Here is a 16576-nt window from a genome sequence, read left to right on the forward strand (position 1 = left end):
AACAAGGAACTGAATCAAAGTGAGCCTAAAACTCTTTACACCAGTTACCTGGGAGGAGACAGTTTCAATGAAGAGGTCAACAGAGGAAAAGATGTGTTATAATTACTATACAAAGAAAATATATCTGGTATATTTGAAGATTAGAAGGTAGTTTGTGATTTTAGCAAGAATAGTCTCAGTCAACTTGTATAAGAAAAAGACATATTAGCAAGCACTTTTCATTATACTTTAGTACAAGATTATTTATCAGTAATGTTAAACTTGTCATAATTTGTTACACTAAAAAATCATCAGATGAAGTTTTATAGAGATTATAAGAATTAGTACAACATTGCATAATTTGGAATCTTTAAGAACTGATATTTAATTTTTTTTGAATTTAGATTCATACTTTACAAACAAAAGATCTTATGCAGAAAACACACTTGCATCACATTTTACTCTCGGTACAAGCTCATCCTCTGCGCAAGATAGTAATTATCCTCAAATACTAAAAACTCCATTATCTGCTGGAAATCCCCAGAGACCAGGTTATAAAAGTTGGACACTGCAAATGGAATATTCAGGTAAAGTGAGTGGAATATTGGCCTAATTGATCTTTTGAAACTTTTAAAAATTATATATTAGAGTAGTTAAGTTAATATGAAGTTACTTGTAACTAATATGGAAGACTGAATGATAAATACATCAATTTAGCCATATCTACAATTTGAAGCTGGATTAATAAGTCTACATAGTTTGTGATATTGTTTGTTAAAAAATGCAGGTCTACATTATTTTATCATTCTGACAAAAAAAGCACAAGAAAGAAAGCCCTTCCTTCTATACGTTTGCTTAAATCTAAAAGTTGATCCTGATAATACTATTGAATGATTTTTTAATACTTAAATTTTAGAATTTATCTAAATGTAGATTTTCTTGAGGGGAAAATGGGTGAAATAGGTCTACATGTATAAACATCTCTTGGTTCAAAGATATATGAATGTATACATTTGCAAAATAATGAAAACTTGTTTTTCTGAGTGGTTCTACCAACATACACTCTTACTAGCAATATATGAGCGTTCTTGTTGATCCGTATCCTATCCAGTATTTGGTGCTGTCAAACTCCTTAATATTTACCAGTCTAGCAGTTGTAAAATACTACCTAACTATAGTATGAATTTGCATTTTCCTGGTTATAAATGAGGTTGATTATCTTTTTTAAGTTGTCCATCTTTTTTGCTGGACTATAAACTCCATGAAGACAGAGACTGTAGCAGTGAAGATACAATCTGAAGTAGAACCATACAATAATTTAAACAGGGAAGATTTAATATGAAGAATTATTAAACTCATAAAAGAGTAACTATAGTATATAAGGAAACTCTGTGAGGCACCCTAGGGCTAAGGGGACTCCTCAGAGGTCCTACTTGGAAGTGGCCCCCTTTTGGGTCCCATTTCCAACGCTGGGGTACTGACCTCTTTGGAGAAGGTGAATACTGAATGGCAATTTCAGTAGTGACCGCAGATTTGCCAGGCCAGGCAAACAGGAAGCGGGCAGGGTGGGTGAACTATAGCTGGTGGCTAGAACATGGCTGTGCAATGGGAGTGGGCTCTGGTGTGGGTTGGAGGCCTGGAGCGCACAGTCTCCCTGTTAGGAGGAGTGGTGGCATCAAGAGGACTATGGGAGACAGACTGAATAGAGAGTGAAAGAGCTGAAGGAATTAGTATGGGCAGGAGGCCTGGAACGCAGGATATCTCTGTTGAGAGGGCTGTAAGATGATTGTTACCGTGCCATGCTGCGGCTGTGTGATTGCCAGAGGACAGCACATTCTGGGTATGTAGCTGGGCACATCACCACCAGATGTCCTCATACCTACACTGCTGACCCAGTGGAAACTGCCAGAGAGCCCTTCATCATGCAAGGTCCCTCCAGTGCCCTCAATTGAGAAAACTTAACATTATGCACACTTTTCTTTTAAACATCTTTATTGGAGTATACATTATGCACACTTTAAAGGAGAAATATACAGCAATTCTGTCCACTGTTGCAGAGCTTACATTGAAGTGTGAATTTGGAGCCGAGTGACAATAAATTGATAACTGGCATAACTCCTTTGGCTATTCAATGTCCATATATGTCATTCTACACACATTTGGATTCCTTTACAACAACAAAATAACTCTGTGTTTCTACCTAACAGGATGTATACATCTGTACTTACAAGTGAGGGGGTTCTCACTCTTTCCCAAAATGAGAAGATTCATAGTCCCAACAGTCATCGCATATTAATTATCTCAAATTCATTCGTGGTCCCACTGAATATTGTGTTACTTAAAGACTAAGTTGTAAAGTTAACCTCCAATAACTTGTGTTTAAATTTTTAAAAGTGAAAAGAGAAAAATGGTTAGTTTATACAAATAAACATGCATATAACAAAGCATAGAGAAAATATCCAAAGCTACTGCAGTTTGTATTTTTTTTTTTTTTGCGGTGGCGGGTACATGGGCCCCTCACCGTTGTGGCCTCTCCCGCTGCGGAGCACAGGCCCTGGACGCGCAGGCTCAGCGGCCATGGCTCACGGGCCCAGCCGCTCCACGGCACGTGGGATCTTCCTGGACTGGGGCACGAACCCGTGTCCCCCGCATTGGCAGGCGGACTCTCAACCACTGCACCACCAGGGAAGCCCTGCAGTTTGTATTTCTGTAATTGGTCACGAGGTTATAGCTGATATCTATGGCTTCCTTCCACTACCCATTCTATATTTCCCTTACCTGCAGCAATACGGGTGGAATGATCCAGACCTTCATTCCTGAAGGGTCTGAGTCCTTGGTCATTCTGCCTCTTATTGGTTGCTGTAGTTTTCCATTAACATTTACTATTGGAAATACTAAGGGGTGCCTTAGAGCAGGGGTTCCCAACTCCCGGGTCGTGGACCAGTACCTGTCCATGGCCTGTTAGGAACTGGGCCGCACAGCAGGAGGTGAGTGGCGGGTGAGCAAGCGAAGCTTTACATATATTTACAGCCGCACCCCATCACTCCCCATCGCTTGCATTACCGCCTGAACCTACCCCCTCCCCCATCCATGGAAAAATTGTCTTCCACGAAACCAGTCCCCAGTGCCAAAAGAGGTTGGGGACCGCTGCCTTAGAGAACCCCCTGAGCTCCATATATAGTCCACTTTGCCTCCATTGTGTATAGCGACATGATATCCCCTTGGCAGTTAGGAGCAACCACCCCATCCATAGATACCCCCTCCCCCCCTTTTTTTGCCTATTGGTTCAGTAGCATAAATAAGGAGCCTAAAATGGACAGTTGGCAGTCTCATCTTCCAATTCAGTGGAATCATTGCTGTGTCACTTGGTGGAACAAATAACCTTGTGGAGACCAAGATCTCCAAATCAGCAGAGCTCAAAGTTGCCAGAATGGGAAGCAAATATTCTTTGGGTGGGTTGATCAGGATAATAGTGAAGTGAGAATAGTCACTCCTATTTCCTCCTCTTGTTTCTTGGACCTGTGTATTCTGGTTATGAGGAATACAGCATCTGTGATTCAAAGTATAAACTGCATCCTGTAAGACAGAGCCCCATTCTTTTAGGATATTGTCTTCCAATTGGCATTAAGTCTTCAGTAAGTCATTCTGCCTTTCAGCTAAGCCAGGCATTTCTATGTGATGGGGTATGTGGTAAAACCAGTTGTTTCAATGGGCCAGAGTCCATTGATGCATTTTTTTCTTTTGCTGTGAAGTGAGTTCCTTGATCAGATGCAATACTGTGTGAAATGCCATGATGGTGGATAAGGCACTCTGTAAGTTCATAGATTGTGATGCTGGCAGAGGCACTGTGGGCAAGGAAGGCAAATCTGCATCTAAAATATGTGTTTTTTCCAGTGGGGACAAATATCTGCTCCCTCCTTGATGGAAGAAATGCAGTGTAATCAACCTACCATCAGGTGGTATGTTGTTCCTCTGGGGAATGGTACTGTATGGGGCATTTATGTTGATCTCTGCTGCTGGCCAGCAGAGGGGTTAACCAGGTCAGCCTTCGTAAGAGGAAGTTCACGTTGTTGAGCTGATGCATAGTTTCCATTCTTGCCACCATGGCCACCATGCCACCATGGCCGATTTGTTCATGGGTCTATTAAGGAAACACTGGTGGCTGGGAAAAGAGGCTAATTGACATCATAGGGTGTATCATTTTGTCCACTGTTATCAAGAGTCTCCTTTACAGTGGATGCCCTTTGGTGAGCATTCACATGAGACAAATATTTTCAAAGTCTATGCCCGTTCTAAGAGATCCATCCACATACCTCTTCCCCAACTTTCCTTGTCACTGTCTTCCAGTTCCGTTCCTTCCAAGTCCCTGACCATTCAGCTAAACCATTAGCAACTGCTTATGAATGAGTCTAAGTCTGTACTTCTGGTTATCTTTCATTCCAGACAAGCCAGACAAGGTGGAGAACCAAATGTACTGCTCAAAGTTCTGCCCAAATGAGAGATCAAAATGAACTAAACAACTCAAAAAGTTAGAAGAAAATAGTAGTGAATATCAAATGTCTCAATGAAGTAGGAGTTTCGTAGCAGAAAAGTAATGGAAGAAATTATAAAGGAAAAGACTTTCTATACAAAAACAAAAATCTTTGTGACATCAAAAATAGCAAGATTGGTAGCAACTATAAGTTGTTGTCATTGATTTACAAGATTCTCAAAGAAACAGGTTGAAAAACATTAAGACCTAGTAAAAATTGTGCAAAAAGGATGTAAACATCTCAAAATATAGAAAACAAATGGATATATTAAGTGAAGTTCAATTTTGATAGTAATTAAAAAAAATACACATTTAAAGCACCAGTCCATTAAACTAGCTAATAATAATAATAACAACAATAATAATACATTGCAGAAGTTAGTAATGGTAAGTATTCAGTAAGATTGGTTTTTCTCATATACTAATGATGGAATTAAAAGTTGGTACAATCCTGAAAAGAAATGTGGCAATATATGTGAGATCCTTTAAAAGTGATGGTTTTCCTTTTTTCAGTAATTTGACTTATAAGGAGCCAATTTAGGGAAATAATAAGAGACCCAGAAAAAAGCTTTATGTACTATGATGCTTATTTTAGTATTACTTATAACAGAGGGATAACAGCGTATATGTTCTTTTAAAGTTTAAGGGAGATGTCTTCTGTGTGTACTGAATTTCCAAGTACTGAAACTTGATATTAAGTTTCCAGTTAAGAATGGGAAGGTCATATTCAATTGCAGAACTTAAATTGACTTCTATAGATCTAATATAAACTCAATCACCATGTATAACAAGGCTTTAATGGCAAAAAAGGTTCTGAGATCTAGACACAATAGATTTTTAAATGAACTCTTAAGTTGACTACTGACTAAGATAGCATAAATGTAAAAATAATTTTGTAGGTGTTATAACAGAATAGAAAACAAAAAAGGATTCTAGGTTAGGGAGGGTGAGGAGGGGAGAAAAGGTATATTGAAAGGTTGCAAAGGGGATAAAAGACAATTTTGCTTCTTTGAAAATAAAATTTTAGGTATGTTTAGTAGTCTTTTTGTTATCCATGAATAATGCCTTATAATTTCAAATACTTTATAAAACCTTTCTATATTATGTTTAATTCTTATATAACAACTTTATTAAAAAGGTTTGGTATTTCCACTTTACAGATAAAGAAATGGTAAATTTAGAAAGGTTAAACTACTTACCTGAATATTTATGGTTTGTCAGGCATAGATCTCAAAATCACTAATATATGTAGTGGTTAAGAGCACCAGGTCTGGAACCAGGCTGCCTGTATACAAGTTCTACCAGTTCCATTCATGCTTCAGTCTCCTGAAAAGCAAATGGAGAAAATAATGATGTCTGTTGATAGAATCATGAGAAGTAAAGTTAATTCAAGTAAAGAACTTGGAACATTCTTGGCACATTAATAAAATATCCAGCATTACACAGATATCTCATAAATGGAGTTTATAGTCATATAATGTTTTATACTTTATAAAATGCATTGATATATATTATTATCCCATTTGAGCGTTTCAGCTACCTCTTGAGTTAGGTAGGGCAGGTATTAATATTATATTTTGTGATATATGATTATTTATTATGAAATAATTTGCCCAAATTCATATAGCTCTCAAATGACAAGGTAAGATAAATAATATGTTTTCTGATCGCAAATTTAGTGTTTCTTTATGACTTCATTCCATTCCAATAAAATGCAAAATAAGACAATGTATAAGTTTATTATTTCTAAATGTGAAGTTAAGTTTTGGCAAAATAGAGAATTAACATTTTTATTTGGTCTGGATATATGGAAAGATATATTTTGATGAGCAAAACGAGATTTTTTTTCTTGGTTAGTAATAGCTGTGTCCTAGACTTGGTGCTTTGAGATTTTATGAGAAAGAACTAGAAAGTATTGTTAATGTTTATACATTTTCTTTAAACATTTTTTTTAATAGCTACATCCTCATCTGCAGTTTCTGCACACTCTCCATCAGTTATTGTAGCTGTTGTAGAAGGGAGAGGACTTGCCAGAGGTGAAATAGGAATGGCAAGTATTGATTTAAAAAGCCCACAAATTATATTATCTCAGTTTGCAGACAACACAACATATGCAAAGGTAAGTATTTATACTCCTAGAAAATGGTTCATCTAGAGGGCACTTTGCAGATTTTCAAGTCAGTGCTTTCCTAATTGGTTTACTTTTTGGTAGAATAATGGTTATTCATTATTGCACCAATGTAGGTTACTCTGAATAACAATAAAGTTTTACATCTGATTTTAATTTTTTAATATTATTTTGTTCTAAAATAACATATTTTGGTGTTACTTAAATATTCCAAATTACTATTAATATTAGTTTCTAAAATTAATAGCTTCAAATTAATAAATCTTGGACTCATTCCAAAGATAACATATGTAATAATGCTATCTCCAGAGGGTTGTTTCCACTGAACTGTATTTGAATTTTATTTTCCAGAGATAAGGGAAACTGGTGTCTTAGACCAGTCATAATTTAAGTCTCTCAACTTCTTGCCTTCACTTCCTATCACTCATCATTAACTTGGGCCACTGGCCTGTTGTTATGGGAATTTGTGTAACTTATCAGGTAGAGGTACTCTACTCCTAATTCAAAAAAGTTATTTGACCCCATTACTATTATTAAAACATATTAAATGCTATGTTATTTTTAATGTTTTATTCTTTATTTTTTCCCTAATTCCCCTTTATGTTTCCCAGTATGTAGACTTCCTTTCCCTACCTAATAATTAATTTTTTAATATACCTAACAATCTAAATGATATTAGTACTGCATATCTGGGTATTTCACATTTCTGTGCAATTTAAAAAGAATAGGATAAAAGTTTTTTTAAAAAATGGGAATGTTCAGTATATTGATAAAGTATTTCTGTGTCTAGAATAGTTCTAAGAAATGCATCTTAGACTGTGAAAAGCATCAGTCATAAAGCAGATGTTTCTCATCTGTGTTTCTGTACTTTTCAACTTCTAAGCTGTACCCATGTGGCCATATTGATTGAATCACCATAGTTACACTATTGAATGTTTATGTTTTTCATGGAGATGAATAAAATACCGAGTAGATGAATTTATTTAAAAAAATTTCTTTTAGGAATACATATTTGATATGTTCAAATTATTTGGGGGCTTAGAGCTGATACAAACTATTGTGAGTAAAATATAGCCTATGCTTATGATAATATTTTGTATTGATAATTTTATAGGATGTATGTTTGACATATTACCATTAGAAGTATATTTAATTGAAACATATAATTAGACCAGTTGTGATTTTGTATGTCTCTGACTTAATTTTATCTCTCAGAAAAATACGAAACTTTTTTGGTTTTAGAGAATCCTAAGCTTACATTTAAGAAATTATTCAAACAATTTTAGGTGATCACTAAACTCAAAATTTTATCACCTTTGGAAATAATAATGTCAAATACTGCTTGTGTTGTGGGGAAGTCAACCAAGTTGTTTACTCTCATCACAGAAAATTTCAAGGTAAGTGATTTTTATTCTCAGTAGTAACATTCAAGATTGTCTTATTTAAAATCCATTTTATAATATCATCCTAAAGAACAATAATTTGGGTATCTTTACCCTAAAGTACTCACTAAGTACAAATCCTAAGCTTAGGGACTATTAATACATATAATAAAAATGACAAGGAATTCACTTATTTGATTTGGTACCCTTGATATACTTTGCAAAAAAGGAAAAATCTTTTAGGTAATAAGGAGGTTTCCCAGAGTATACAGGAAGCAGACACTTAGAGAAAGCATGGATTTCCTTAGGTATAGCTTCCTGGAAAGTAGTTATTGTGCTGCCAGACTGGTTGAAAGTGAAGTTCTTATTCTTCTAGGGGATAGCAACTATCAGCAAGTACTTTTTCTTTTGGAGAATTTGATTTATATTATAGAATTGTTACAGCTTCCCCTGGCAACACATACTGTCTCACCGTCTGTGGGACTGTGACAGGGAAGTGCTCTGGAACCTTATCCAGCCAACGCTCTCCCTCTCAGTAAGGGCCTGTCTACCATCTGGTTTATTTCTTCCCTTTAGCACATCTCCCTGCTTTGTGGAATGGAGGCTGTGGTTCTGAACCAAGTAGGCAGCATTGCAGTTAGAATAGTTCTTGAGAAGTGCAAATTATTTTCAGAATATTATATTTCATTGTAGACTTAATCTTTAACCATTTGAAACCAAGTTGAGATTATGGTCCAATGAGTTCTTTATAGTTCTTAATATATTCAGCATCTACAGTCATATAAGATTTCTTGTGCTCTTAGAGATCCAATGTAGCTCAGCTGTCTTTGACTCATTGCCAGAAATGGTTCCTATTGTAAACCTACTGTCTCTATTAGACAGGACTCTTTATCTCTTTCATTCATGACTTTAGACTTCTTTTCATCACCCTTATTTATGTATACCTTTCCATATACCTTCATTATTTTGTACTGATTAAGCATTCTAAGTCCTTTGGTTGTGAATAACAGAAATTCAACTTAAAGTAGCTTAAGTGAAAAAGTAAATTTGTTGGCTTATGTAACTGGGAAGCCAAATGGTTGGATAGATCCTATCCTTACTCTCATCTCTACTGCCATCTTTCTATGAGGTTTAATAAAATGATTGCTCATGGCTCCAGGCTGATGTCAACTCAGCTTAGTCAACTGAGAGTAAAAACTAACTTCTTCCTTCCAGTGTCCACATATGAATTCAAGAGAAGGACCCCGACTGTTCCTGCTTTGTTCGTGTTCCCACATGTTAGATTAATCACTGTTTCTGGGGGTAAAAGCACTATGATTGATTAATCCCAGGTCATTTGCTTTTTGCTGTGGGGCACAGAGTACTGTAATTGACAGTCCTACATGGACAGACCAACATAGAATGTGGGATAGATGAATCCTCCAAAGGCGAAAACAACCTACATTTACTACGCTTGAGATGTAAGGCAATGTAGCATAGTGCTTAAGAGTAAAGGAGCCAGGGACTTCCCTGGTGGCGCAGTGGTTAAGAATCCGCCTGCCAGTGCAGGAGACACAGGTTTGAGCCCTGGTCTGGGAACATCCCACATGCCACGGAGCAGCTAAGCCCGTGCCCCACAACTACTGAACCTGCGCTCTAGAGCCTGCACGTCGAAACTGCTGAGGCCGCGTGCCATAACTACTGAAGCCCGTGTGCCTACTGCCCGTGCTCCACAGTAAGAGAATCCACCGCAATGAGAAGCCAGCGCACCACAACGAAGAGTAGCCCCCGCTCGCCACAACTAGGGGAAGCACGTGGGCGGCAACGAAGACCCAGCGCAGCCCAAAATAAATAAATACATAAATAAATAAATTAAAAAAAGAAAAAGAATAGAGGAGCTATACTGTTGTGGTCTCAAATCCTGATTCTAAATGACTGTGTGCAAATTAAGTTAACCTCTCTAAGCTTCAGTTTTTATTCGTCAGTAAAATAGGGACAATAATAGTATCTACCTCCTAGAGAATTGATATTTTATATAAGGTAATCAGAAATGGTCTCACTGATGAGGTTACATTTGGGCAAAGTCCTGATAGGAGTGAGAGAGAGAGCCATAGAAATATTTGATATAAAAGCATTATAAACAGGGGGGAAAATCAATGTTATTGTTATCATTATCATCACACTTACCATAAAAAGACCTCAATTAAATAAGAAGCAATATGAAATGTAAGGAACATGGACTTTTTAGTCAAAGAAATCCAAATTCAAGTCTCAGCTCTGGAACATATCAATTGTATATTAGAAAAGTTGCTTGACTTCTCAGAATTTGACTTAGAGGAAGATTGTACTTAATATTGATACAAAACTTACATCATAGGGTTATTGGGAAGATTGAATGAGATAACTCTTCAAACAATCTTGGCACATAACAAATTCCCTACCTGATTATGACTTTTTTTTGCAGCCTTGCAGCTCTTTCACAGTCCATTGTTATTATATTATTAATACCTTTCTTACCTATTACTTTTATTCAAAGTAGGCAGACCTTGTACTCTGCAGCTGCATGCATTTTTTTTTCTCTTTTAAAAAAAGTTCCATTATCTGCTTTTCTTTATTCTATAAATTAAATTCACCTTATGTAGATAGCATTTCATAGATTTGATAGCTGGAATTGGTATTTTTGGCTTCCCCAGCTAGTGTATTACAAAGATTTACCCTCTCTAAATTATGATAGTGTATATGAGGCTGAATATAAAACCTTTGTTGCTGTTGTTGCTGTAGAATAAAATTAATAGGAGTCAGAGACTCTCATGTTTATTTTTTATTTACTTAAATTTCATGTAAATATGGCTTAATAAGAGCTACAGACTGCTATAATTCACTTAGCAAGACAGACCATCATTCTTTTTGTAAATAACTAAGAAAACTTCTTATTTAACTCTAGAAAACAATAAATAATGAAAAATAAACTTTATTCAATATTTAAGTCATCTACCCATGTATGAGCATGTATTTAAGAAAGCAGCTTTGGGCAAGTGCATGAAACTTAAAATTTATTTTGAAATTAAAAATTCTTTTCAGAACGTTAATTTCACTACTATCCAAAGGAAATACTTCAATGAAACAAAAGGATTAGAGTACATTGAACAATTATGCATAACAGAATTCAACACTGTCCTAATGGAGGTTCAATCCAAGTAAGTTAAAATTTAGGGCAAGTAGTAAATCTCTGGTCTGTATTCCAGGACGGAAAGGTCTTTTGTGTGTTTTATTCTTTGCTATATTCCCTACCACTTAGAAAAGTGCCTGGCTTATAAAACACACTCAGTAATTATTGAAATAGTAAAATAGTTAACTAAAATTTATATACAAGGCGTATCTTGCTAACTAAACTTTTATGGAATTTCTCCAAATTAGTCATAATCTACTGCCTTAATGGTTCCTGCTCACTTTACTTTGAATTGAAAAGCTCAAGTAGCTACTGCAAACTAGAAATGTGAGGGTACAGAAATGAAACACAGTTAAAGCTGTGTTCCTGTTACTTCATACCTTTACTCCTTCCGAATGAGACAGGGAATGATATTTTTGGAATGGATATTTCTTATAACATGCTGAACAGATACTTACTTTGATCCAGGTTGGACAACTTGTTCGCTCAGTTAATCATGACAACTACTGTCACGGAGATCAAAACATGCTTTCCTATACATTGGGACCTCCTGACTGTACCTTTACAACTCTCAGACTTTTTCAACATTATTTGAATGTGTACTTAGAATGGTACATCAAAAATTGACACAAATTACCATTGAATGTTGACTTCTAACATGTGACCTATTGGGAGTCTAATATCCCTTAAGTCTCAGACTTTAGAAAATTGTCTCTTTTTATCAACTTTTATGTTTTAGAGGTAATTTAACTAGTTATCAAAAATCAGGAACACTTGGTGTGCTTTTTCCCTTTGATTTTAAGCAATGCTATGCAAATATTTATAATTTTGCTAATATTAAAGTGAAATAAATGTTTTCTTTTATAGCAATACTTTTTTTTATTCCAAAGATTTATAGTGATGTATCTTCGGTCACTTTACAGGTATTACTGCCTTGCAGCTGTTGCAGCTTTATTAAAATATGTTGAATTTATTCAAAATTCAGTTTACGCACCAAAATCGCTGAAGATTTGTTTCCAGGGTAGTGAACAGACAGCTATGATAGATTCATCATCAACCCAAAACCTCGAATTAATAATTAATAATCAAGACTCTAGGTAAGATCATCTATTTTTTTCTTAGAAAATGTATCAGTATATTATGTCATATTTTTCTATGAATAGTTACTTTACATTTCTTTAAATCGTTTGATGGAGAAATATTGAATAAACATATTTTTAACCCTTACACCATTGTTGGTAAGCTGCTCAGATGTTTCACCAAAATCAGGTTTTAAAAATATATTTGTACTAAACAAGAAAAAAAAAGTAACAACCCATTTCAAAACTAGGTAGAAGACTTGAACAGACATTTCTCCAAAGAAGATATACAGAGGTTCAATAAGCACTTAAGAAGTTGCTCAACGTCACTAGTCATTAGGGAAATGCAAATCAAAACCACAATTACCACTTCACACCCATTAGGATGGTTATTATTAAGTAAATGGAAAATAATTGTTGGTGAGTCTATGGAGAAATTAGGATCCTAATTCATTTATGGTGGGAATGTACAATGGTGCATTCACTTTGGAAAATCACATGGTGGTTCCTCAAAAAGTTAAACATAACATTACCATATGATCCAGACATTCTACTTCTTGGTATATACCTGAAAGAATTGAGAATGGGGACTCAAACAGATACTTGCACACAAATATTCATAGCAGCATTATTCATAGTAGCCAAAATGTGGAAACAAACCATCAATGAGTGACTGATAAAATAAGATGTCTACAGATAAGGTGTATACATACAGTGGAATATCATTCGGCCTTAAAAAGGAATGAAATTCTGATACATGCCACGAGATGTATGAACCTTGAAAACATCATGTTAAGTGAAATATGCCAGACACAAAAGGAAGAATATTTTATGATTCCATTTATATGAAGTACCTAGAATAGGCAAATTTATAGAGACAGAAAGTAGACAGGTTTCCAGGGCTGGGGGAAGTGGGGAATGGGAGAGTTATTGTTTAATGGATTCAGAGTTTCTGTTTGGGATGATGAGAAATGAATGGTGGTAATGGTTGCACAATATTGCAAGTATACCTAATGACACTGACTTGTGTGCTTAATATGGTTAAAGTGCTAAAGTTTGTGTTTTATGTTTTACCATAATAAAAAAAGTTGTGTGCAGAATACTACAAAGTTAAAATAACAAGTTTTAAAAGCATTAAATACAGGAAATTCAAGGGACTACATAATCATTTGAGAAGGTGAAAATAGTTGAATCAACTTGGTCTTTGTGTATAACTAGATTGCTCGTTTTATTGGTTTACTGTTAGCTTTAGAGGAATATTTATGGTAAGCATGAATAAGAGCGAGAATGGGAGATTGCCCATGTGTGTGCACACACACACACAAACACACAGTGTTTATAAGATTTCATAGTGGTTGGGATACCTAAACTAGAATCAAAATGTTATTAGAAGATAATGTAATCAACCTTTGGTGGTGCTTATAGTAGGCATAAACCTATATAGTTTAATATGAGTTAAATTTGGTATAAAGAATTAGTGAGTAATGGTTTTTCTCCTTGAGGAATTACAGTCTAAAGGAGGAGATGCATAGTATCATAGTATCATTAACATGTACTAAGTACATCAGGCCCTCCGTAGCCTAGCGACCCACAGTTGGTTGAAACCACAGATATGGAACCTGTGGATATGGAGGGCCCACTGTAGTAGGCCACTTTATATAAGGGACTTAAGCATCCTCGGATTTTGGTATCCGCTAGAGGTCTTAGAATCAATCCCCTACAGGTACCAAGGGACAACTGTATAGTGATATGAAAGTTTGCATAAAAAAATGATGGGATCATAGCAGAGAAAGAAAGTTAACTGGGCTTAGTTAAGGAGTAAAAGGGAAGTAATTAGAAAAGGCTTTCTAGAGAAGATAATACCTGACATGAGGGTTTTTTTTCCCTGATATGAGATTTGAAGTATAAATAGAAGTTATCCATGGGCTTCCCTGGTGGCGCAGTGGTTAAGAATCCACCTGCCAATGCAGGGGACACAGGTTCGAGCGCTGGCCCGGGAAGATCCCACATGCTGTGGAGCAACTAAGCCCGTGCGCCACAACTACTGAGCCAGTGCTCTAAAGCTCACGAGCCACAACTACTGAAGCCCACATTCCTAGAGCCCATGCTCCACAACAAGAGAAGCCACTGCAACGAGAAGCCCGTGCACCACAACGAAGAGTAGCCCCCGCTTTCCGCAACTAGAGAAAAGCCCCCACGCAGCAACGAAGACCCAATGCAGCCAAAAATAAATAAATAATTTTTAAAAAAAGAAGTTATCCAGATTAAGAAGTAGAAAAGATAGTAAGACAGTGAATAACAAAGTCTTGAAAGCATGATTTTCAATATAGCAATATGGTATGTGCAAGGAAACCATAAGCTATTTACTTTGGTAAAGTACAAGTTGGGAGTAAGTAAGCTTGGAGTAAAATCTCAGCTTTCAGTACTTAAATATAACTTTGGATATCAATGAAACGGATAAACTTAAAATAATAATAAATTTTAGTATTAAGAGTACTGAACAGAATAAAGAGTACTTTATACAATTGAAACCTTAAGGTGCTCACTGCCAATTTCAGAGCCATAGTGTTTAAGTATTTCTCTCACTTTGTGTGCTCTTATCTTGGCTTCACTTTTAATTATGTGAAATCTCCAGACATTATTTACAGTTACAAACTTAGAAACCTATAATATCTAATTTTTTAAATTATTTACTTTAATCATCAAGAACAGTTTAGATCTATCTAGGTACTGTTGGCACTACTTTTAGTAAAGGTAAGAATAGTACTGTGTATACTATTTGTCATTGTCAGTGTAGTGACCTCAACACCTTTGTAGTTCCACTGAATAATGATGGTCTAAAATTATAACGTTTTAAAGGAGTTTATAATTAATTGTAATTATTCCTTTTCAGCTTAGTGAATAAATAATATTTTTTCTATTGCTAGGAAAAAAGGGATAAAATAATATCTGGATAAAGTACTCTGTCATTGACTTTATAAATTAAAACAACATGGGGTAACGTAGACAGTCAATAACCAAGGCTGGTAATTATTACAGAAGGTTTTGTACTCAGTTTTACTTTGTCACATTTCATAGTTAATCATTGTTTACCATTATCATTGTCAAACATTGCTTGAGTTCCTGCTATATATTAAATGATAGGATATTTGATCTCCAAGAGTTCATATTATAGTTGAAAGAAGAAATTGAGGTCTTTTCACAGACTTGAACCAAAGAATATTAGGTTAAAAGATGGGCATGCTATCTACTGAACTGTCTGAATAGCTCTAATGCTTCTATGGATTTGTTACTTGTTCAGCGTACTGTTTCACCCATTGATTTCTATAGCAAATGGCAGATTTAGGTATGCTCCCCACCTCCTTTGTTCCTGCAGAAGACAAGTTCTCAAAATTGTGCCTGTGACTTACCTATGATGACCCCCACTCCCAGCCAGGACTTGATTTGAATAGTTCCCTAAAAATTTGTTTAAATTGATATACCAAAAATTTGGCAGTCTGATTACTTGAGTCATTTTTATTTCCTTTCCTCTCTTAACCCAGATTCAGTATGTCAGTAAATCCTCCTGACTCAACCTTTAGAGTACATACATATTCTGGATCACTTCTTAGCATTTCCGGTGCTACAACCCTAACCCATACCTCCATCATTTTCGCCTAGACTGCTGTATAGTGTAATAGCCCCTAACTCGTCTCTCTGCTTTCTTCCCCTCCTACAGTTAGTCTATTCTCAACCTAGTGGCCAGAGTGTGATCCTTTTAAACCAGAAATTAGATCTTAGAACTTTCCTGCTTAAAATCTTCCAGAGCTCCTATTATATTTAGAATATAATTCAGACTCTTTACCGTGGCCTACAAGGACTTATGTGTTCTGGTCTCTTTCAACTTCTTCATTCATCTCCCTTAATTCTTATCCTCACTTGCAGTGCTCCACCAACTTTGGTCTTCTTTCTGGTTCTGGAGCCAGAAAGACTACCTGGGCTTAAATTGCTGTTCTGTTTTGCCCTTTTAAACAGTAACTCTTTCCTTGTTCACTTATTTGGAAACCTTGGGCAAGTTACTTAATTTCTTTGTGTTTCAGTTTCTTCCCTTGTAAAATGTTAATAATAGCATCTATCTCATACCATCATTGTTAGAATTAAGTAAGTCAATATATGTAAAGTGCTTAGAATAAGGCCTGGCACATACTTTGTGTTCACTATATGTTAGCTATACTCACCATCAATTGTCATCAGTATTCCCATCTCATCATCATCTTGGCCTGGATGCCTTCTTAACTCAACTGCTGAATATACATACAGGTCTTTCTCAACCAGCCTAACTAAATCAAC

The 16576-nt window shown here is 35.7% G+C and overlaps 1 protein-coding gene across 1 annotated transcript in view; it reads left to right on the top strand.

Moving 5' to 3' along the window:
- The window catches only part of MSH4 (mutS homolog 4), a 96713-nt gene that overhangs the window by 2624 nt on the left and 77513 nt on the right, over positions 1-16576 (top strand). Inside the window, exons 2-6 of the mRNA XM_065881894.1 lie at positions 384-566; positions 6469-6629; positions 7925-8035; positions 11081-11196; positions 12092-12265. Coding sequence (XP_065737966.1) covers positions 384-566; positions 6469-6629; positions 7925-8035; positions 11081-11196; positions 12092-12265 — 745 coding nt within the window. The remainder of the gene's footprint in view (positions 1-383; positions 567-6468; positions 6630-7924; positions 8036-11080; positions 11197-12091; positions 12266-16576) is intronic.

The sequence above is a fragment of the Phocoena phocoena genome, chromosome 1 (genome assembly GCF_963924675.1).
Source record: "Phocoena phocoena chromosome 1, mPhoPho1.1, whole genome shotgun sequence".
NCBI classification, from domain to species: Eukaryota; Metazoa; Chordata; class Mammalia; order Artiodactyla; family Phocoenidae; genus Phocoena; species Phocoena phocoena.